This window comes from Podarcis melisellensis (assembly GCF_964234715.1).
Source record: "Podarcis melisellensis genome assembly, chromosome: 10".
NCBI lineage: Eukaryota > Metazoa > Chordata > Lepidosauria > Squamata > Lacertidae > Podarcis > Podarcis melisellensis.
The window spans coordinates 45698957-45717171 of record NC_138542.1 but is presented as its reverse complement, the minus strand read 5'-3'; the positions used below and the strand labels follow the sequence as shown (position 1 = coordinate 45717171).

The 18215-nt window shown below is 43.3% G+C and overlaps 1 protein-coding gene across 2 annotated transcripts; it reads right to left on the bottom strand.

The window, feature by feature from the left end:
- Positions 1–3957: 3957 nt before the first annotated feature.
- Positions 3958–17086, bottom strand: SLC25A17 (solute carrier family 25 member 17). 2 transcript variants are annotated; one of them, XM_081928417.1, is made up of 9 exons: positions 17064–17086; positions 12844–12904; positions 11894–11960; positions 10665–10816; positions 9936–10052; positions 8087–8232; positions 7840–7935; positions 6765–6847; positions 3958–4515 (listed from the first exon to the last, which is right to left on the bottom strand). In XM_081928417.1, the coding sequence occupies exons 2-9, from the start codon at positions 12896–12898 to the stop codon at positions 4368–4370; spliced, it is 864 nt and encodes a 287-aa protein (XP_081784543.1). In that variant the 5' UTR covers positions 12899–12904; positions 17064–17086; the 3' UTR covers positions 3958–4367. The 2 variants fall into 2 exon arrangements, with proteins under 2 accessions (XP_081784543.1, XP_081784542.1); XM_081928416.1 differs by lacking the exon at positions 17064–17086 and adding an exon at positions 16850–17014.
- Positions 17087–18215: the final 1129 nt, after the last annotated feature.

Genomic DNA, 18215 nt, shown 5'->3' with positions numbered 1-18215 from the left:
TGTAAGGAATAACACGGTTTCCATTAAATTATTCTAAGTATGCAGCCTAAGACCTACTTTGAACACTTCCATTTAAAAATACTGTACCTAAGACTGCACATAGCATAATGTATTTCCTGGCATCCTATGACCTCTAGTGGCTGTACCATATAATAGCATTTCTATGTTAAACTACTGTATACAGATCACTGGAACAAGTTACAGCAGTGGGAAATTGTTTTTAGATAGACTATAATTAACACCATTTGAATATTAAACTCTTTGCAGTTTTATTGTGCCAGAATCTGGTGTGTGTTTACAATAGACCATGAACATAACAAAAATTTCCAACTGCATTTAACGCAGAACGAATCTAGTGGCATAACTAGTTTATTGTAACACAGCTAATCTTATTGGAATTGACACTAATTTAAATAGCAAGTTTCTGATCTTACTAATAAATATACTAGTTTTCAGAAGCTTTAAAGCTCAATTAAAAACTCATTCTTGCCTCCCTCGTGATGCTGCCCATGGTCCCAACACAATTAGCATCTGTGCATCTATTCTGGTACCTGGAGAGAACCTTGAGAACAACCAACTCTTGCTGGATGCAGAGCCAGCTGAAATGTGAAAGATACTCTTCACACAACTTTTGCCTTATTGAAATCAATTGCAAAGTGCCATTATGCAGTTGAAAAACTGGGTGTCTGAAACCACTGTAACTCTATTAGCCAGTTATAGGTAGATTGTGTCTGTCAGTACCAACTGAGATGCAGAGGGTGAACAATGGATTTCTCAAAAATGTTGCAGTAAGTTAAGTTGTAAGAAATAAAGACCAAGTCTGTGACCTGACAGTTATCACTTAAACTTTTCACGCCTTTGTTCAATTATGAATGGTCAACTTGAAGCTGACAAGGACTCGGAATCAACACAAAGCATAATAGGGTTATAAATAACAGGAAATATGTTTGTGGAAAGTTATGGTAGACAAGGGGATAATGCAAAAAACGACCTATTACTCTTTAAGTGTTTTTGCTGGTAACAGCTAGGCTAGGGTTTCAAAACAGGAAAGTACGCAATAAGATTTCTCTGGACTCATGGTACCTCATGGTATGGAATGTTGCTCAGCTGGAAAAACTGGTGAACCAAGTCCACACACACAAAAGGACAAATGGACTCATGTAATGTAGCAAAGTTTTAATACTTACCTCAGCAAGAAGATCCAGATAAATGGTCTGCACAGATGCAGGGACAGATTTGGAAAGATGAGCTTGGTTGATGCAAGATATGTAATGAATCTGTAGTTAATAGCTTTCTGATGTGTGTTATGCAGGCCACAAGTTGGCTGAAATAAGTGGCCAAATCTGAATTGAGCGGCTACCTACTTTTTAATATAAATTTGTTTAAATGAAATAAAATGAAAGATAGATGTAGGTACTGGGGTAGGATTAGGGAACATAATCTGTTTGAGGAGAAAGGGATTTGCCCCCCTTAATTGCATTGCCACATCTTTAGATCACTTCTGCCAAGCAAAACACCCACACAGTTTGAAGTTCTCACAGTTCAATCCAACATAACCAAAGACAAAAGGGTGTCATCATAAGCAGAAAGCTGGGATGAAGAAAGCATTTGCAGATCAAACCGTACCAAATAATGCAATCAATTGAGGCACATCACAGGCCAAATTAAACACACATATATGTTCAGTACATTATTACAAAATACATTATTACAAAATAAAGCATTTACATATAGCATCTGTCCCATTTTATTGCTGAAGAATACAGAGACTGTGTGAGATAACTGACTCTCACACACAAAAGTTGTTCTGCCCATTGCAGGCGTTCATAAACTCTACCAATCTGGGCATGTGTTTATAGCACAAGGTAATGGCTTTGGCTGGCTAGTGAAGTAGAGTGATTTTGAATATCCAAATAAGTTGTTCTGTGGGTGGGCCCTTCACTCGCTCCACTTACTTAGCTGGTACATAGGAGAACAATAACCAGATGTGAAAGGTTGGAAGTGGCTGACAGAAGCACATGTCTTGCCTGGTGCTGAGCCTAAGCTGGACTTCAGGGCTTCTCTGGAAACATAAAGAGGTAGCAGACTCTATGGGGTTTTTTAAATGCTGTGAGCTCCCTCATTCTCAGATTGTATACTGGGAAAGTGTTTGGAACCCCTGGGATCTCTCACTGCTCGGAGACTGGGGTAGCACGCAACACAGGTGTAAGAAGTGGGATTTGGGTTTACTAGAGGAGGAACTTGAGTGAGGTGTGCTTGAGTTAGGACAGATGGAGGAACAGCAGAACTCCAAAACAGATGAAGCTGATGTTCCAGCAGCAGAGGCAGCAGTTTGATGAAAAATGGAGCAGCAGACCCAATGGTCCCAAAAGGAACGGCAGCAGCTGCTGGCAGAAATACCAAAAAGCACTACTGCATACTTTCCAGTTTTGCACTGCTTTGAATACAACAAAAGACTGCCAAATTACAAGCTACAATAATATGGTTTGCGCTTGGTTTTTGTTCTGTCCAACTTTTCTCCTTCAAAATTCAGTTGCAGTTTTAATTCTGTGTCATATTTACACTTATTAAGAAACAAAGCCAATTTCAGCCTAACAGTATACCATTGTTTGTCATGGAAGAATAAAGCATTGGCTCATGTGTTCCATTAACCTCTTCAGCAGCTTTCACTTTACATCTGAATCTTAAATTGTGGTAAAACTTAACTATGGTCTGTTAAAACAAGTCAGCTTCACTATTCTGCGGTGTGAAGTTAGCTTATTTCAAACAAACAACTATTGAGATTGTTTATTGGGGTGGTTTGTTGGCTTCAGATGAAACCAGTTGCAGTTAGCGAAAAATGGAAGTAAACGTTGCTGCTCTCCTCGTGGCTCCACCTACAAGAGAGGGTGGGGGGAAACGTGAAAGCCCAAGGCTGAACATTACCTGTTCCTGTGTTATCATGAAGCTTGAACCAGCTCACACAGTAATAATACTGAGTTGAAGCTGTCATTTCCAAGATGGCCTTTCTGGTGGGTTGGAGGTAAGAAAGGGATACTCCACTCTATTCAATACTGACAGAAACTAGGTTTTAGCCAATGATTCAGATTTTCAGAACCTCAGGTAAAGCATTTTTAAGACTCATAAAAACAGAGTACTAGAATATGAATAAGATGGTTTTGCTGCCTTCAGATTACTTCTTGTATAAACTCCCAATATTCCATTACAGATCAAATATGTGCAGAAGAGAATATAAGGAACTTTTCAATTTCTTAAACTTAAGGAATATGAATCTGATAAGACCAGTTCTAACCGGAATCTGATAGACTTTCATCACTGGTGTATACTGAGCATGTGGAAGAACTGCCCTATGGGCCAGAATTGGCCTGCAAAGACCTTCTGTTTGCCCTGAAAGACACCTGCCATATTTGCTGCTGGAATTGGTGGTGGCAGCACTGGTGAAAGAAGTGGCTCCACTGCTAAACAAAATGAACAATGCAAATGTGAGGTGATAATAGTAATGGCAGTAGAGAGTATCACAGAGTCCTCCATTCCCAATTTTGTGAGTTTTCAGGAATCTCTGAGTACTTCAAGGGTACTCAGAGAACAGAAGAGCACTGGTTAACACCTGAAACAAGGTTCCGCTCACAACTTGAAAAATATAATCTTGGGAAGGGAGCCATTTGCATAGGCCACTGAACACTCCTAATGCCCCATTGGGAAATGTGAGAGGCAATGAGGAAGGTGATCTTCTAGTGATTCTCCTGGTGAAGTGCAAATGTGACCCTCTGGCCAAAAAGGTTACCAATTCTTGATATATATTAATAATTTTTACCATAATGGATGAGACATTGGGATACTAAACAAAGTTGAGCTTAAAGCAATGTATAGACCTCAGTCTACTGTAGGCAGAAGACTCTACAGGACAGTTCTTTTAGGTCAACTGTGCAAATTAAAAGAAAGCTTATACTAAAAGAATAGTTATTTAATGAAGTCTTTTAATGGGCCAATAATCGATGAGGTTATACAAAATCAAATCCATGAAAAACACTGACAGCAAATGGAGAATGAATTATACAGTGAGTAACTAAAGCTCTCCAATGAGTTTAGTAGACTTCTTTTTCTGAACAGTGAAATTTTATTTTCCAGTTTGCTTCCTAATCAAAATAGCTGCAGAGAAAGATGGTCAGGCCATCATATGGTGACTGACAGTGCAGAGTTCCAGATTACTCTTCAAGCTTCTCCTTCAGATACATTCTGAAGCTTTGAGAGCAAGAACACAGCAGAAGAGTCCTGTAGCCTTTGAGAGGAAGCTTCCACGGCACCCAGTTGTGTCCCAGCTTGTGTCTTTCTTTCCCCTTGTTTAATGTGTTGTGGAGGCCCAGACTTCAGTTCCTAAGTGAACGTTTTAATCCCATGACTGTGAAAGTAGCAGCAGTAATTTTTTCATAGACCAGGAACATCAGTGCAGCAGTGAGGACTGTTTGCAGTAGCTTTGCTTCAAGGCCTTTGTAGAGACCTACTAATCCAAAACGCCTATCGAGAAAACAGATTTAGCATATGGTAAGAAACTACTTTCCAAATGTAGGGAAAATGGCATACAAAGCCAGGACACCATAAAGTATGTCTGTTCTTGCCTCCACCACCAACTATTAAAACTACCTAGGATTGAAACGTTCTTCCTCCAAGTGCTACTGCTCCATTTTTCAAAAAGAGTGCCAGCGGGGGGAGCATGATTTTCAGGAGAAAAGTGTCTGACAGAAGAATGCTTAACCCTTCTCTCATCTGCTGCTTTCCCCCAAATCTCAAACTACAGTGGTGCCCCGCTAGACGAATGCCTCGCAAGACGAAAAACCCGCAAGACGAAAGGGTTTTTCGGTTTTTGCGACGCTTCGCTAGACGATTTTCCCTATGGGCTTGCATCGCAAGACGAAAGCCCATAGGGAAATCTCGGGGACCTTTTTTTAAATGCTGGCGGTGGGGAGCAAAGCCTTCCCCCCCCTCCGGACTTCAGAAGAGGTCCAGGAAGGCCGGCGGGGGCGAAAGGCTTTGCTCCCCACCGCCAGCATTTTAAAAGCGGTCCGGGATAGCAGGGAAGCGCTTCCCGCTATCCTGGACGGCTTTTGAAGGCAGGCAGGGGGGGCAAAGACTTTTGCCCCCCCTGCCTGCCTAACCGGGGGCTTTTAAATCGCCCCGGGACTGTCTGGGGCGATTTAAAAGCCCCCGGACGGCTTTTGAAGCCTCCCCCCCCCGCCCGGCTTCGGGGCATCATCCCGATGCCGGGCGGTGGGGCAGGAACGCCTCCCCCAGCCGCCCGGCTTCGGGGCATCGTCCCGATGCCGGGCGGTGGGGCAGGAACGCCTCCCCCAGCCGCCCGGCTTCGGGGCATCGTCCCGATGCCGGGCGGTGGGGCAGGAAAGCCTCCCCCAGCCGCCCGGCATCGGAACGATGTCCCGAAGCCGGGCGGCCGGGCGGGAAAGCCTCCCCCCCCCGCCCGGCTTCGGGGCATCATCCCGATGCCGGGCGGTGGGGCAGGAAAGCCTCCCCCAGCCGCCCGGCATCGGAACGATGTCCCGAAGCCGGGCGGCCGGGCGGGAAAGCCTCCCCCCCCGCCCGGCTTCGGGGCATCGTCCCGATGCCGGGCGGTGGGGCAGGAACGCCTCCCCCAGCCGCCCGGCTTCGGGGCATCGTCCCGATGCCGGGCGGTGGGGCAGGAACGCCTCCCCCAGCCGCCCGGCATCGGGGCATCGTCCCGATGCCGGGCGGTGGGGCAGGAAAGCCTCCCCCAGCCGCCCGGCATCGGAACGATGTCCCGAAGCCGGGCGGCCGGGCGGGAAAGCCTCCCCCCCCTGCCTGCCTTCCCAGGGGCTTTTAAATCGCCCCGGACAGCGGAGAAGTCCTCCGCTGTCCCGGGCGATTTTAAAATGCCGCCCGCCAGAAGAGGTCGGGGGAAGGCTTTTTCCATAGGAACGCATTAATTGATTTTCAATGCATTCCTATGGAAAACCGTGCATCGCAAGACGAAAAACTCGCAAGACGAAGAGACTTGCGGAACGAATTAATTTCGTCTTGCGAGGCACCACTGTACTGGTAAGTGAAAAGCCTGTTTATTTGTTTAAATTATTTATGTACTATCCATCCTCAAAGCTTCTAGGGTGTTTTATATACCAGTATAATACATTTTATATACCAATATAATTCAGTATCAGGTGAGCCTTTCTGTTGAAGGAATTCCACCAACAGGGGGCCACCAATGAGAAGCTCTATCTGTACCTCAGATGGTGGGGGTGACTGGAAAATAGTCTCCAAAATGACCTCTGCTCCAGAGGGGTGGTTGAACCTCCCAAACAAATTTAGCGGGAGCCCTGTTGTGCAACTGGAAATCACTCTGCTCGTGCAAGGATTTTCCTAGCACTACAATGAATACCCATAATTTCATCATAAGGCTGCTCCAAGTTACATTGTAGTTTTATCATTATAAGCTGCCTAACATGCCTGTTGAGTGCAAATGCAGAGTAGGGGAAAATAGATAAATTAAGTGGTAAACCTAGCAGTGACTATTATATTTGGAAAATAATGACCCGGCTTGCTTAATATTTCCATCACACTAGATCAAAAAGTCTTCATAAAGAGGATTATTGATCTCGTATGACCCTTTTAGTGCTTTAAAGGTCAACTTTTTATTAAATAAAAATTATACAGCTATTTAGGGCAGATTATCAGGATGTTGACACAGTACAGGACAATATTAAGATATATATGGATAAAATAAAGACAAAGCTTACTTTATTCTCTGTCGAAGAAGGTAGATAACATTCTTAAGGCTGCCTAGTCTCTTGTTTTCTGGGTTCAGATGGTGACGTCCAAACTTAAAAGGAGACAAAATGAATCAATGAGCAACTTTTCCTGCTTTGTTTTCTCCTAATTTCTATTTACTATGCCTGATCTCCAATCAGTGATCCAGCCCTATGTTCAAATCGTTCTCCCATATCCAATTGTTCAGTGCTGAATAACATGTTTCTTGCTCAGGTCAGAGCAGCTTGCAGTCTCCACTCACCCCAAAATATGTTAAATATTGACCAAACAAAGCCATACACATCAAAATTATGCATTTTCATTATGGCTGGAGTGGTAGCAGTGGTACAATAAAGATGTCCTCCAAGCAAAAGAATATGGGGTTGTCAGGCTCTTCCCACAGCTTAACAACATGCAATGTCTATGCAGAGAGCCAACTGGGAAATGTAGCCTAAGTACAAAGTAGTTATGTATTCTAAGAAGTAGGAAAAGTTGCCCAGAGCATCCAATATGTAGAGCATATGCTATGCAGTTAGAACACAAGACACTAAAACAGTTACAGTGGTACCTCGGGTTAAGTACTTAATTCGTTCCAGAGGTCTGTACTTAACCTGAAACTGTTCTTAACCTGAAGCACCACTTTAGCTAATGGGGCCTCCTGCTGCTGCCGCGCCGCTGCAGCACGATTTCTGTTCTCATTCTGAAGCAAAGTTCTTAACCTGAAGCAGTATTTCTGGGTTAGCGGAGTCTGTAACCTGAAGCGTGTGTAACCTGAAGCGTATGTAACCCGAGGTACCACTGTACTCATTTCCCCCAAAAGAAATATGCTTTTGTTTACAATCAGAAGTGTAACCTCACATTTGCCACAGTTTCTTGCCCATTCAGTTAGAGTGATTATGACTCAAGGAGCTTTCTAGACTTAGTTAAGAGAAGTTGTGCTCTTCAACCACAGCAACAAATTAAGATGGAATAGCTGTTTGTCAATTTGAGTTCTGGAATACTGGCCAAAGGCAACTGTATAAAGAAACAGTAAAATGAAAGTGATCTGGTGCAATGGATACCCACCCGTAAGATGGACTGTACTGTCTGCATAGGGTAAGTGAGGGTAGTAGCGATCGCTTTGGCTATTGCTCCAATAACAAATGCATCTAGCGAAGAAAGCTGTAAGTGTAAATAAAGAAAAGGTTATATGCCTGCAGAAAGAAATCTAGCAATATATGAATTTAACAAAGTGAATAAAGGAAAAGGTTTCATAGGACCAATGTTCAAAGTCAGAGTTTAACTGAATTCTTTGCAGGCCTTGGAATCTCACCTGTAGTTGCCTCTTCAGAATCTTCCTCTTAAGCCCTTCATAGAACATGAACTGTATGGCAGGATTGAATACCAGGAGCAGCGAAGGAAAAGTACCATTCCACAAAGCTGAGATTCCTTCATCTCTTATTATCTGATGAAAGGCATCTAATGGGAAGGATAAAGAAGTGGCAGGAATCTTTTAAGAATATTCAAGATACAGGGATCTTAAATATTCAACAACAGTTTGTGCGCAGAAGAAGCAGTGAATTGCATATTTTGCCTATCAACTTGTAATCCAGGGATGAGGAATATTTTCCTTTTCTTTTCTATTGGTCTCATTGATGTATTGGTCTCATTGAGGACCAAGATCTGACTATGACAAGGTCCTTCTGGGCAGTTTCTTCCCTGCCTTCCTTCCTCTGGGCTTCCCAAAAACCTACCTATCTCCCTTCCTCTGGGCTTCTCCTCTCTTCCCCCACAGACCCTGCCAAAGCTTCACCATCTAGTACCTGCAACAGTTATCCAATTAATTTTTACCTCTCTCTTCCCACTCTTCTCACACACGTATGTTCAAAAAGGTAACACAGCTTGTCCTTTGGCACAAACCACCTGAAGAAAACACACATACACAGTCCATGTGCATTTAAATGCACTGCCTGCCTGGAGAGCCAAGAGTGGGTTCACTTCAAAAAAACTGTTTATATTTTGTTTTTTTTTACAACTATCTTGGTACGAAAAGCAAAGGATGTCCAATATAGTAAAGCAAATAAATGTATCAAGCCACATGCACTGGAATTGGCAGTGCTATGCACACTTACTTGGGTAAGTTCTGTTTGAATTGTGACTTACATCAGAGTAAACATGGTATTCTCTCTTCCCAATCACTTTCTGTACTAAAAGCTTGCAGCTGGACCCAATCTTGCAGTCTAAGCTATGTCATTTCACATATTCTGCTCATCCTCTTAATCCATCCCAGGCCCCAAGATGTTGCTCTAATATATTCTCACACAGTTATATGGACTAAGTGAAATGATAAGATACTACGGTGAGCATTTTTATCACACGCAGCAATCACTTAGTTCACCCAGAACATGTTTTGTAATGGAACGTGTTTTGTAATGTAATCATGGCAACCATACTTTCAAAAACTCTGAACGCAACAACAGGTAATCTAGGAGTCCTGATTCCAATACTGATTGGCAGTTTTCCCACCAATAAAACACCACCAAGAAACCTCCCTCCCATTTCTAAGCTGTTTTGCAATTTAAACTATCAGTGCTGTATCCTGATTGTCCAGTTAGCACAAGGACTTCTGCCTGTACTAAAGGAAAGTCCACTCCCTCTCCTCTCCCCACATCTTCTCCAGCGAGTTGGGGGAAACCCCAGGACTTATTTGGGGGCCTTAGACTGCATACACAGAGAAGATGAAGTCATTGTGCTACTGGGATCACATTGTTGGAAACCAACCCCATTTCATTTTTTAAAAAAAGGTTGGGGACAGATGACTATTAAATGTATTAATATTTATGTGGCACTTTCTGATTTCATTTTTTAAAGGGGAGAGACTGGATTGAGCATAGGAGAACAGAAAAGAGTGATGGCTGAGTCAGTGTTGGATATGCTGGCACACATGTCTAATTTCAGTTACAGTTAGACTCATCCCATCTCAGAGTAATACACTATAAACTTTCTTACTGTTATATTTCTTTCCTGATTATCTAATAGCTCACTGTTTTAAAAGTGGTTGTATCTATAAACTGAACAGCAAAACTGAACCATAGCATCCATTTTGTAAATGAAAGCCTTCAGTCCACAAATCTACTAAAAAGTACCAATGCAAACTAAAAGAAATGACAACAAATGCCTACCTGCAACGCCTTTGTAGTTAGTCGGCACAATGTCTTCATTTCTGAATTTGGCCCCCTGGAGTTTCAGACGTGTATTCACTACCCAGAGTGGAGTAGTCAACAATACATTCACAATACCTAAGACAACACAAACAAAAAGTTGAGTAAAAAGAGCCCTAACATTTTAAAAAGCAGGTTGAATCTTCATGTACAAAAATGATCCAATGTACAAAATAATTAAGATATATAGAAAAGTCCCCCCCACCCCAAAAAAACCCCCAGAAGACACACATTCTTAAATCTTATACTGAGGATTTTGCTCTTATTTCTGCACCATACTAATAGCTGGCAGAATGCCTTGTGAGGATACACACAAATTGCTTAAGCAAGCAGGAAAAGCAAGTTTATTTTCATAACAGGTACACACCTTAGTGCTCACAAATAACTCCCCTGGACTGACGCAAGCCTCCCACATTCATCTAGGTCATGGAATCATGTACTTCTTAATGAAGATCAGAAATGGCAAATTATTTTTTTAAAGTAATGCTTCAAGAGGCTGCGTGTCAGGTTTAGATTTTACCTACCGGTATGTTTTTCTATCCACTACAAGTTACATGCATTTGAGTAATATAAATTATAATAATAAGGTAGCATAGGTAGCATAAAAAGTGCATGCAGGGAATGTAATAAACTGGTTCAACCCCTTAAAATCTTAGCAGATTTGTAGCACAACTGATAGGGTTCTATTACCTGCAACCACCCCGAGAATCAAGTCTTTTCCTGTGGTTGAATGATGTCCTTTGACCCAAACAGCTTTTAAACTGTTAAATGTATAGAAATAGACGAAGTTGGAACAACAAAGGCTGGAGATGACAGGAAACCACCCTCGATATGGTGCCAGGCTAAGGAACAAGCAATAAAGGCAAAAAGTAACTATCATGCAATTACCAAATAAGCAAGAAATAAAGCAACAGCATCTGCAGCCTAATCCAGAACCTGGAATAGTGTTTGCCTACAAAATAAAATAAGTATTTATAAGCAGGTACAACAAAGTATATTTTAACAATCAGAATCCTACACAAACTTACTTGGGAATAATTCTAAGGGAATTCAATGCTACTTACTTCTGAATAAATGTGCAAATAACTAGAGACTGATGGACAGGATGGGAAGAAACAACAGTACCAGTGTCCCAAGGTTCCCTAGCAGAAATAGTTCCTTGCCATATTATGCATGCTTATTAAACTGACAGTTACGACAACTGTTCCCTATAATAATTAAGAAAATTGTTCAGTTCACACTGAGGGCCTTAAAGATGCCTGCATGTGTCCAGAAGCATCTGGCTGGTTGGGGGAACTGGTTCTGACAGGTGTTTCAGCCCTTTCCAAAGGATGGAACGGTATTGCAGAAGTATTTCCAACAACGGGAATAGTCGATCCCTTGTTTTTACAGTGTTTTGAATTACAATACAAATATGACATCAACTTGCTTGTACTGTACTTTCTAAGTAATTCCCATTTTTCAACCAGTCATTTTTATTAGATCACAAAAGGACAAGGATTGGACTCCCTCCTCCCACTTCCAAATTGCAATCTGTGGCAGCAAGTTTCTAATTAGTATTTGAAAGGACCGGTTTTCAAAAGCATGCCCTTGGTTTCTACACATTTTATGTGCAACAAGAGTTACAGAGGCTATAGAAAGGCCTGCTATTAATCACTGGACTCTCCCCTTTCTAATGAAGGAGTTTGCCTTAAGATGACCCCAAAAGACTTAAGCCTTTGTGACTAAAAAATATTGCACTCTGTTTTTTTAAAGCTTCATTGCAAAGGAGCTCATACATTTTAGTGTGAAACTCAATACCCCTCAAATATTGGGCAAATTAAGAAACTACAATATGTGAAGTAGAGGGACAAAGACGTGATGAATGCTCAACATTTGTGAATATTCACATACTGCTTGTTACAAGGTTCTATACTTACATGCCCTCTTCTTTTATTATCTCCATGAGAACTTTGTGGGTTCTTTTAGATTTGCGTTTTTCATCAACTGGAAGACAATAATTATACACAAAGGGTAAACGTAACATATATTTGAATATTAGGGCAATACATTTATTAGTGCAAGCAGAACATCACAAAATAGTGTGCAAACTTTTGAGTTTCTCAGAACTTCGTATCAGCTGATTGGCACTGAAAGTGCATCTTCAAAGGAGGTTGTTGCAATAATAATCCACAATCCACTGACTGGCAATTACAGTAACCTCCTTGGAACTTTGACAGTGATGTCACCTGACCAGTGGCATAGCGTGGGGGGTGCAGGGGGGGCCGGCCGCACCGGGCGCAACATCTGGGGGTTAGGGTTAGGGGGCGCAAATCCACGGGTTAGGAAGCGCAAATCCACAGGTTAGGGGGCGCAAATTACTTGCCTTGCCCCGGGTGCTGACAACCCACGCTACACCACTGCACCTAACATCATTATGCTCCCACCCACCCATCAAAAGATGGCATGTATGGGGTGGGGAAGATCCAACTGTTCATCACTGGGTTAGATAGTCAATAGAGTACATGGGAGAGGGGCAAAAAAAGTTGGTTGTTGGTGAAGTCAAGGAGGGTGCAACTGGTCAATCTCAGGATGCTTTGAAGGTGCAATCTGAAACCTGCAGAGAACCTATCAGAGCTTCATCTGACTATCTGGTTTCGCGTCCTACACATCATTTCAAGACTGACCAGACATAGGTTCTATAAGCCAACTTTGTTAGCTCCCCCCACTCCACTTTTACTATCTAGCCTGAATAAAAGTTCTGAAGAAAGATTCCACACTATTATTGTTGACCTAATGAAGGCATTGTCCGAATATGGATTTTGACATTTTCTTATGGGCCCAGATGAATATCTTTATTTCTTAGATTACTTAGTACATCTTTGCTTACCTTGAAGTCTTAGTCTAGCTGTATCCAGGGGGAAAAACACAGTCATTGCAGTCATGCTACCCTAAAAAGTTTAAAAATAAAGTCAACTTTACTGTACCACATGGTGTTTTTTTACAAATCTGTAATAAAGCTAGAACAATGATTAACAAATATCTGAGCAAACAAGCCTTGAAGTATTTCTGTATTTGAATGAACTTCTTGTTAAAAAACGCAGGTTTTTGCAAGATAAACAGTTAAAATCTTTAAAAATTGACAAGGAAAAGAAAATTCCATTTGATAACTATGAGTTTAACTTTCACTTTCTATTACAATTCTCATCATCCCTGACCACTGGTTATGCTGGCCTGGAGCTGAATGGAGCCCAAAACATCTGGAGGGCACAGCCGGCTTTTCCCTGCACTCGGTTCTGAAAGTAGCCTTAATGCAGGCAGTGGGACACATTTGTAAATGTGTTTTCTTTATTTGTTTAGGTTAGGCTCCATATGCATGTTATGGCACTCACAAGTTATATTCTTCAAAAATTCAGATCCTTCTCATGTGGAAAGGACTTAGGGGCAGCCCCACCCCCAACTAAACAACACCAATTTGCATTTAACACATATCTAAGCAGCCGCTATTTGGAGCAGAAAGTACCCTAATTTCTTTATGAATTATCAAGACTTCTCAGACATGGTTAGGGAAGGGCTTGAAATTTGTGTTTTAAATCCTATAAAGTCTTTAAAGAAATTAAAATGTTGCTCTGAAAGCCTCGTCAGTGGGCAAATAAAACAGCTCAACTTCACTCCAATTGCTGCTCCACCTTTACAAGTCTGAACAATGTATTAGTGGGCTGGGTAGATGAAGACTAGTAATGATTGACTGCACCTTCAACAAGTTACACAAACTACTGTAATTGATCCTCTCAGTACTAAGGCTGCAGGCATCAATGTAAAAGTATTAAGCTGTATATTGAGGACAAGTCGTCCCACAAAGTTTATTATTTACAAATGTATCCTAACCCAGTGATAACAGAATGTTATGGACAAAGTACAGGGGGGAAATCTGCACAGTTCCAAGAACTACAGTATCTGGTTTTCAATAAAGAATCTGGTGTCTGCTAGAATCCTGAGGATCACATTTCTCAAAGAATGTATAGCCTTTGTGACTGTGAAGATAATTTCTAGACAAGTAGCAATTTCTGCTAGAGACTTTTTAATCGGTTAAGTAGAAAGCAGCATGCAGGAATAAATTGCCAGTTCTCACAATGGAAAGATGTAAGAAATGGGGTCCCCCATCATGGGCATAGCCAGGATTTATCGGGGGGGGCAGGTTTTACGTTGGGGACAGGATTCAAAATTAGCAGGGTGCCAGGTGCATTTTGCGCCTAAAGAGTCTCCATTTGTGAGCACCTCAAAAAGTCTAGGTGCCATTTTTTGTGCCTGGCTTACACTCAAGGATTACTGAAATGCATGTGTTTTGAAGCCACAAAGTATATGTTAAGGATAGACAATATGTTAAGGCATTTAACAAGAGTAGAGTACTTTGAAAACTGAAGTTTGGTACCAATATTTTTATTGTAAACACAAAATTAAACATGTATTAACAATTTCTGTTTAAAATGTGATATTGACAATGTGTCACTAATGTGAACTGTGTATTAGTTCATGCTTATCAAAATAATAAATAAAAAGTGTGGCCAACCCCCTCACCCCAAAATGGTGACTAGACATTCTGTTTTGGTGCCCTTAACCCAGGTCCCAAGAGCCATTTGGCTCCAACTTTTCTATCCCAGTTTCTAACACTGGTTGGGGAGCAGATCCAAGTTAACTGTGATGCAATTAGTCAGTTGGTTAAGTATTCTTATTTATTTATTTATTTACTTGATTAGAGGGCCAGCTCCCCCCCCCCGCCCCCACCATGCCCATGTCCCTCTTGCATCTGTATTGGGACCACGGCTTTATAACTTGTTTATATTTATCAATCTGTGATTTTTGTACCTCCTCCATCCTCCCAAAAAAGAGCACAGGACAACAAACATAAAACAGTATGCCTACAAGCTAGATAGAGCCTGCTGCTGAGTGAGCCAACAATGCTGACCAAGGAGCTATCAGGCTGGGAGTGGGGGGATATTTACATCTAGCCCCAGCTTAGGCTCTAAGCACCATTCACTGAGAAGGTGACCTTGCATTGAGAGATGTGAGGGAGCGCAACCCTGCTCTTTTTTATTGGGCTTGGTGGCTTGCAACACCATTAATGACGGTATTCTTTTGAAGTGGCTCAAGAAGATGGGGGCTGGGGCACTGTACTTTAGTGATTCTGCCTCTATCTCCAGGCTATTTGCAGAAAGCAGTTGTGGGGGAATAATTTATGGAAGCTTTATTGTGGTGTGCCCCAGGATCGCATCTTTTCCCCATTCTATTTAACATTTATATGAACTGTCTTCAATAGTTTTGGAGTGAAGTGTTACCCATATGCAGATGACACCCAGGTCTATCTCCTTGTTAACTTAGAATCAGTAGAGGTGGCCAAGGTACTAGATGGGTGTTTGGGGGTAGCGATGGGCTGAATGTGGGCCAACAAATCAAAACTGACTCCAGAAAAAAACAGAGGTGTTATGTGTTTCAATTCTTAAGTCCAGGAGGTAAAAAGATGACCTGCTCTTGACAGGGTTGCACTCTTATGGAAGGAGGTTTGTCACCTGGGGGTACTCCAGGATTGCCACTTGAGACCCAGGTGGCTAGGTGTGTCTGCTTCCAGCTCCATCTTGTTTGCCCGCTATGGTCCCTTTTGAACAGAGATCACTGGGTCACGGCACTCCACACTCTGGCAATTTCCGCATGTGATTGCTGGAATGCACTCTATGTGGGGCAGTTTTTGGCAAATGTTAAAGGCACACCTTTTTACCTTGGGCTTTGTTAGCAGAGGTATATATTTTCAGGACCCAACCTATTATTGCAACAATATGGATAGATACAAAACACAGACTATGAAATAATATGTAGCTGGAAATGTGGACAATAAGACCCATGGAGGGGATGGGGGGAAGTCGTGAGATTCAGAGAATTCTCATTTTATGGATATGTATCTGTAACTAATTTTCATTTGTTTTATCTGTTTTTAATTTTGAATTTTAAATTGTTGTAACCTGCCCTGATCTTGTATGAGAGATCTGTGCAGTTGACCTGAGTCAGGTTTGCCAGCTGCATCCAGCCTCAAAATTACTAGTATCAAAGAAAATATTTACCATTTAGACAGTTGTGGAACAAAAAGCTGAAAAAGCAGGGAAGATAGAAAAAAGGGATAATCCTGGCATCCCAATACAGCACAGAGTGATTGGGTATAAGCAACCTATTTCTAGGTTACTACAAATACTGATCCTGTAGCTGAGACTGAACCATAAAGGACAATTGCCCAACCCTTTTACACTTTCTGAACTACTGTCCCTCTTTGCTTTTGCTTTTGCAGCTCAACAGCAAGTTTGCACATATGATTGTCCCCAGACAGGTATTTTAATCCCAAGCAGAAAACCCTGGCAGGCGAGTATAGGCAATCTAAGTGATAGCTTAACAACAGAAAGTGCACCCGATAGGACAGTTCACCTGTAGCATCTTATTCCAGGGGCGAGGAGAATTACCCCATAACCACACCGTAACAGTAACGATCATAGCAATACACACACCCCAAAAACCGTGAGGGAGAGGAATACAGAAGCGGTAAAACCCTCCCCGTTCTCATTTAGCAGGGCACCACCGACGACGACTATACTAACTGGGGGCACGCAAAATCATACAGTGGCCGTTTTGTATTCACTCGGAGCGGCATGGACTAGTTGAGAGGCACCCACTAGGACAGAAATTGGTGCGAGTGGGGGGAGGATCTCTGTCCCGAATACTCATCCCAAGGCGACCAGGTGCAGTTTAGCACCTAGCCTAGTATTGCGCGAGAGGCGAGTGAGCCCAGCAGCCCCCGGAGCCCAGCCCCGGAGCCCCCACTAACGCACCACCTCCGCTGCAGTAGTCAAACTCACCACAGCCCCCGCCACAGCGTGGACCAAGCTCTCGTAAGAGAACACCACGGCCATGGCTGAACCTCCGGCGCCGCGGGAGCCAAGGAAGTGCTGGCCAAGGAAGAGCGGGCGTCTCCGTCACCGCCCCGCTCCATGACACTCGGCGTCACGTGGCTCCAGCGCCGCCGCGACGTTTCTGCCAGCTCCGCACCTATCAGGCGGCGGCTCGTAATACCTCGGCGCAGGTGGGAGGGCTCGCCCGGCAGAAGGAGCGCTATTCGCCGGCTGCCGCTCCCCCCCCCCCCGCAAGGCAGAAAGGGGCGTGTCCTCCTTACTCCCGGCTCAGGCGCGCGGGTTTCGGCTGACGGGGGTTACGGCCGTTTCGGTTGGCTGAAGAGGGTTCTTCCGTCAACGGCTGGCGCGCAATGAGTGAGAGGGCGGGGAATACGTGAGAGGGGCAGAGCAGCTCGAAGCAGGCTGGTTTGCGGAGGGGCAGGCGCAGCCGCGTCAAAAGGGTGTACAGTGGTACCTCGGGTTACATACGCTTCAAGTTACAGACTCCGTTAACTTCAGATTAAGAACTTTGCTTCAGGACGAGAACAGAAATCGTGCAGCAGTGGCACAGCGGCAGCAGGAGGTCCCGTTAGCTAAAGTGGTGCTTCAGGTTAAGAACAGTTTCAGGTTAAGTACGGACCTCCGGAACGAATTAAGTACTTAACCTGAGGTACCACTGTACAGCGAGGGCAGGCAGTAAAACTGCCCAGCAAGTCCTGTCAGGCCCACAGAAGAGAGTGAGCACCCTGCAGAAAAGAAGCCTTGGCAGGGAAAGGCAAAACTCGAGGGCGCTGCAGTTTGGCCTTTATCTATTTTAAACTTTTGCGAGAGGGCCTTGGGTGTGGCTGCTTGGCCGCTTCGATTGGCACACCTACAAGTGCCACACAATACCTGATCTGCATTTGTAGGAACAAGTGGGGAAAGTTGTGCTCAAGCGTCCCATGCTTTCAGGCTTCCCATGAGCCACTTAGGTGAAAACTGGACGTTGGACCAGGTGGGCCTTTGGGCTCATTCAGCAGGCTCTTGTATTCTGATTTGCCTTAGATTTCCCCTCATCAACAACAGGATTCTAGACTGTTTCTAGACTGGTGAGATTGTAACTGCTGAGATAACTTAAAAGAAGCTGCAGAAGGAGAAGAATCTTTATTTGCATCAGCCACTAGCCATAGCACTAAAGGGATGGCTCACGCCCTGGCCAGCACTTCTTTAATCTCCTACCTTTGGGTAGGAGATACAGACGTATAGTCAGCCCCACACCAACAGGTTAAAGAACAGTTTTTATCCGTGGGCTGTTGGGCTGCTGAATGTGAAAAAATAGTGGTGTAATTGACTT

Coding starts and splice junctions, on each gene's coding strand:
- SLC25A17 (XM_081928416.1), bottom strand. CDS start 16,903: ATGGCCGTGGTGTTCTCTTACGAGAGCTTGGTCCACGCTGTGGCGGGG. Junction 10,053..10,664: donor GATTCTCGGGGTGGTTGCAG/GTAATAGAACCC, acceptor GTGTTGTCTTAG/GTATTGTGAATGTATTGTTG. Junction 8,233..9,935: donor TAACTACAAAGGCGTTGCAG/GTAGGCATTTGT, acceptor CCTTCCCATTAG/ATGCCTTTCATCAGATAATA.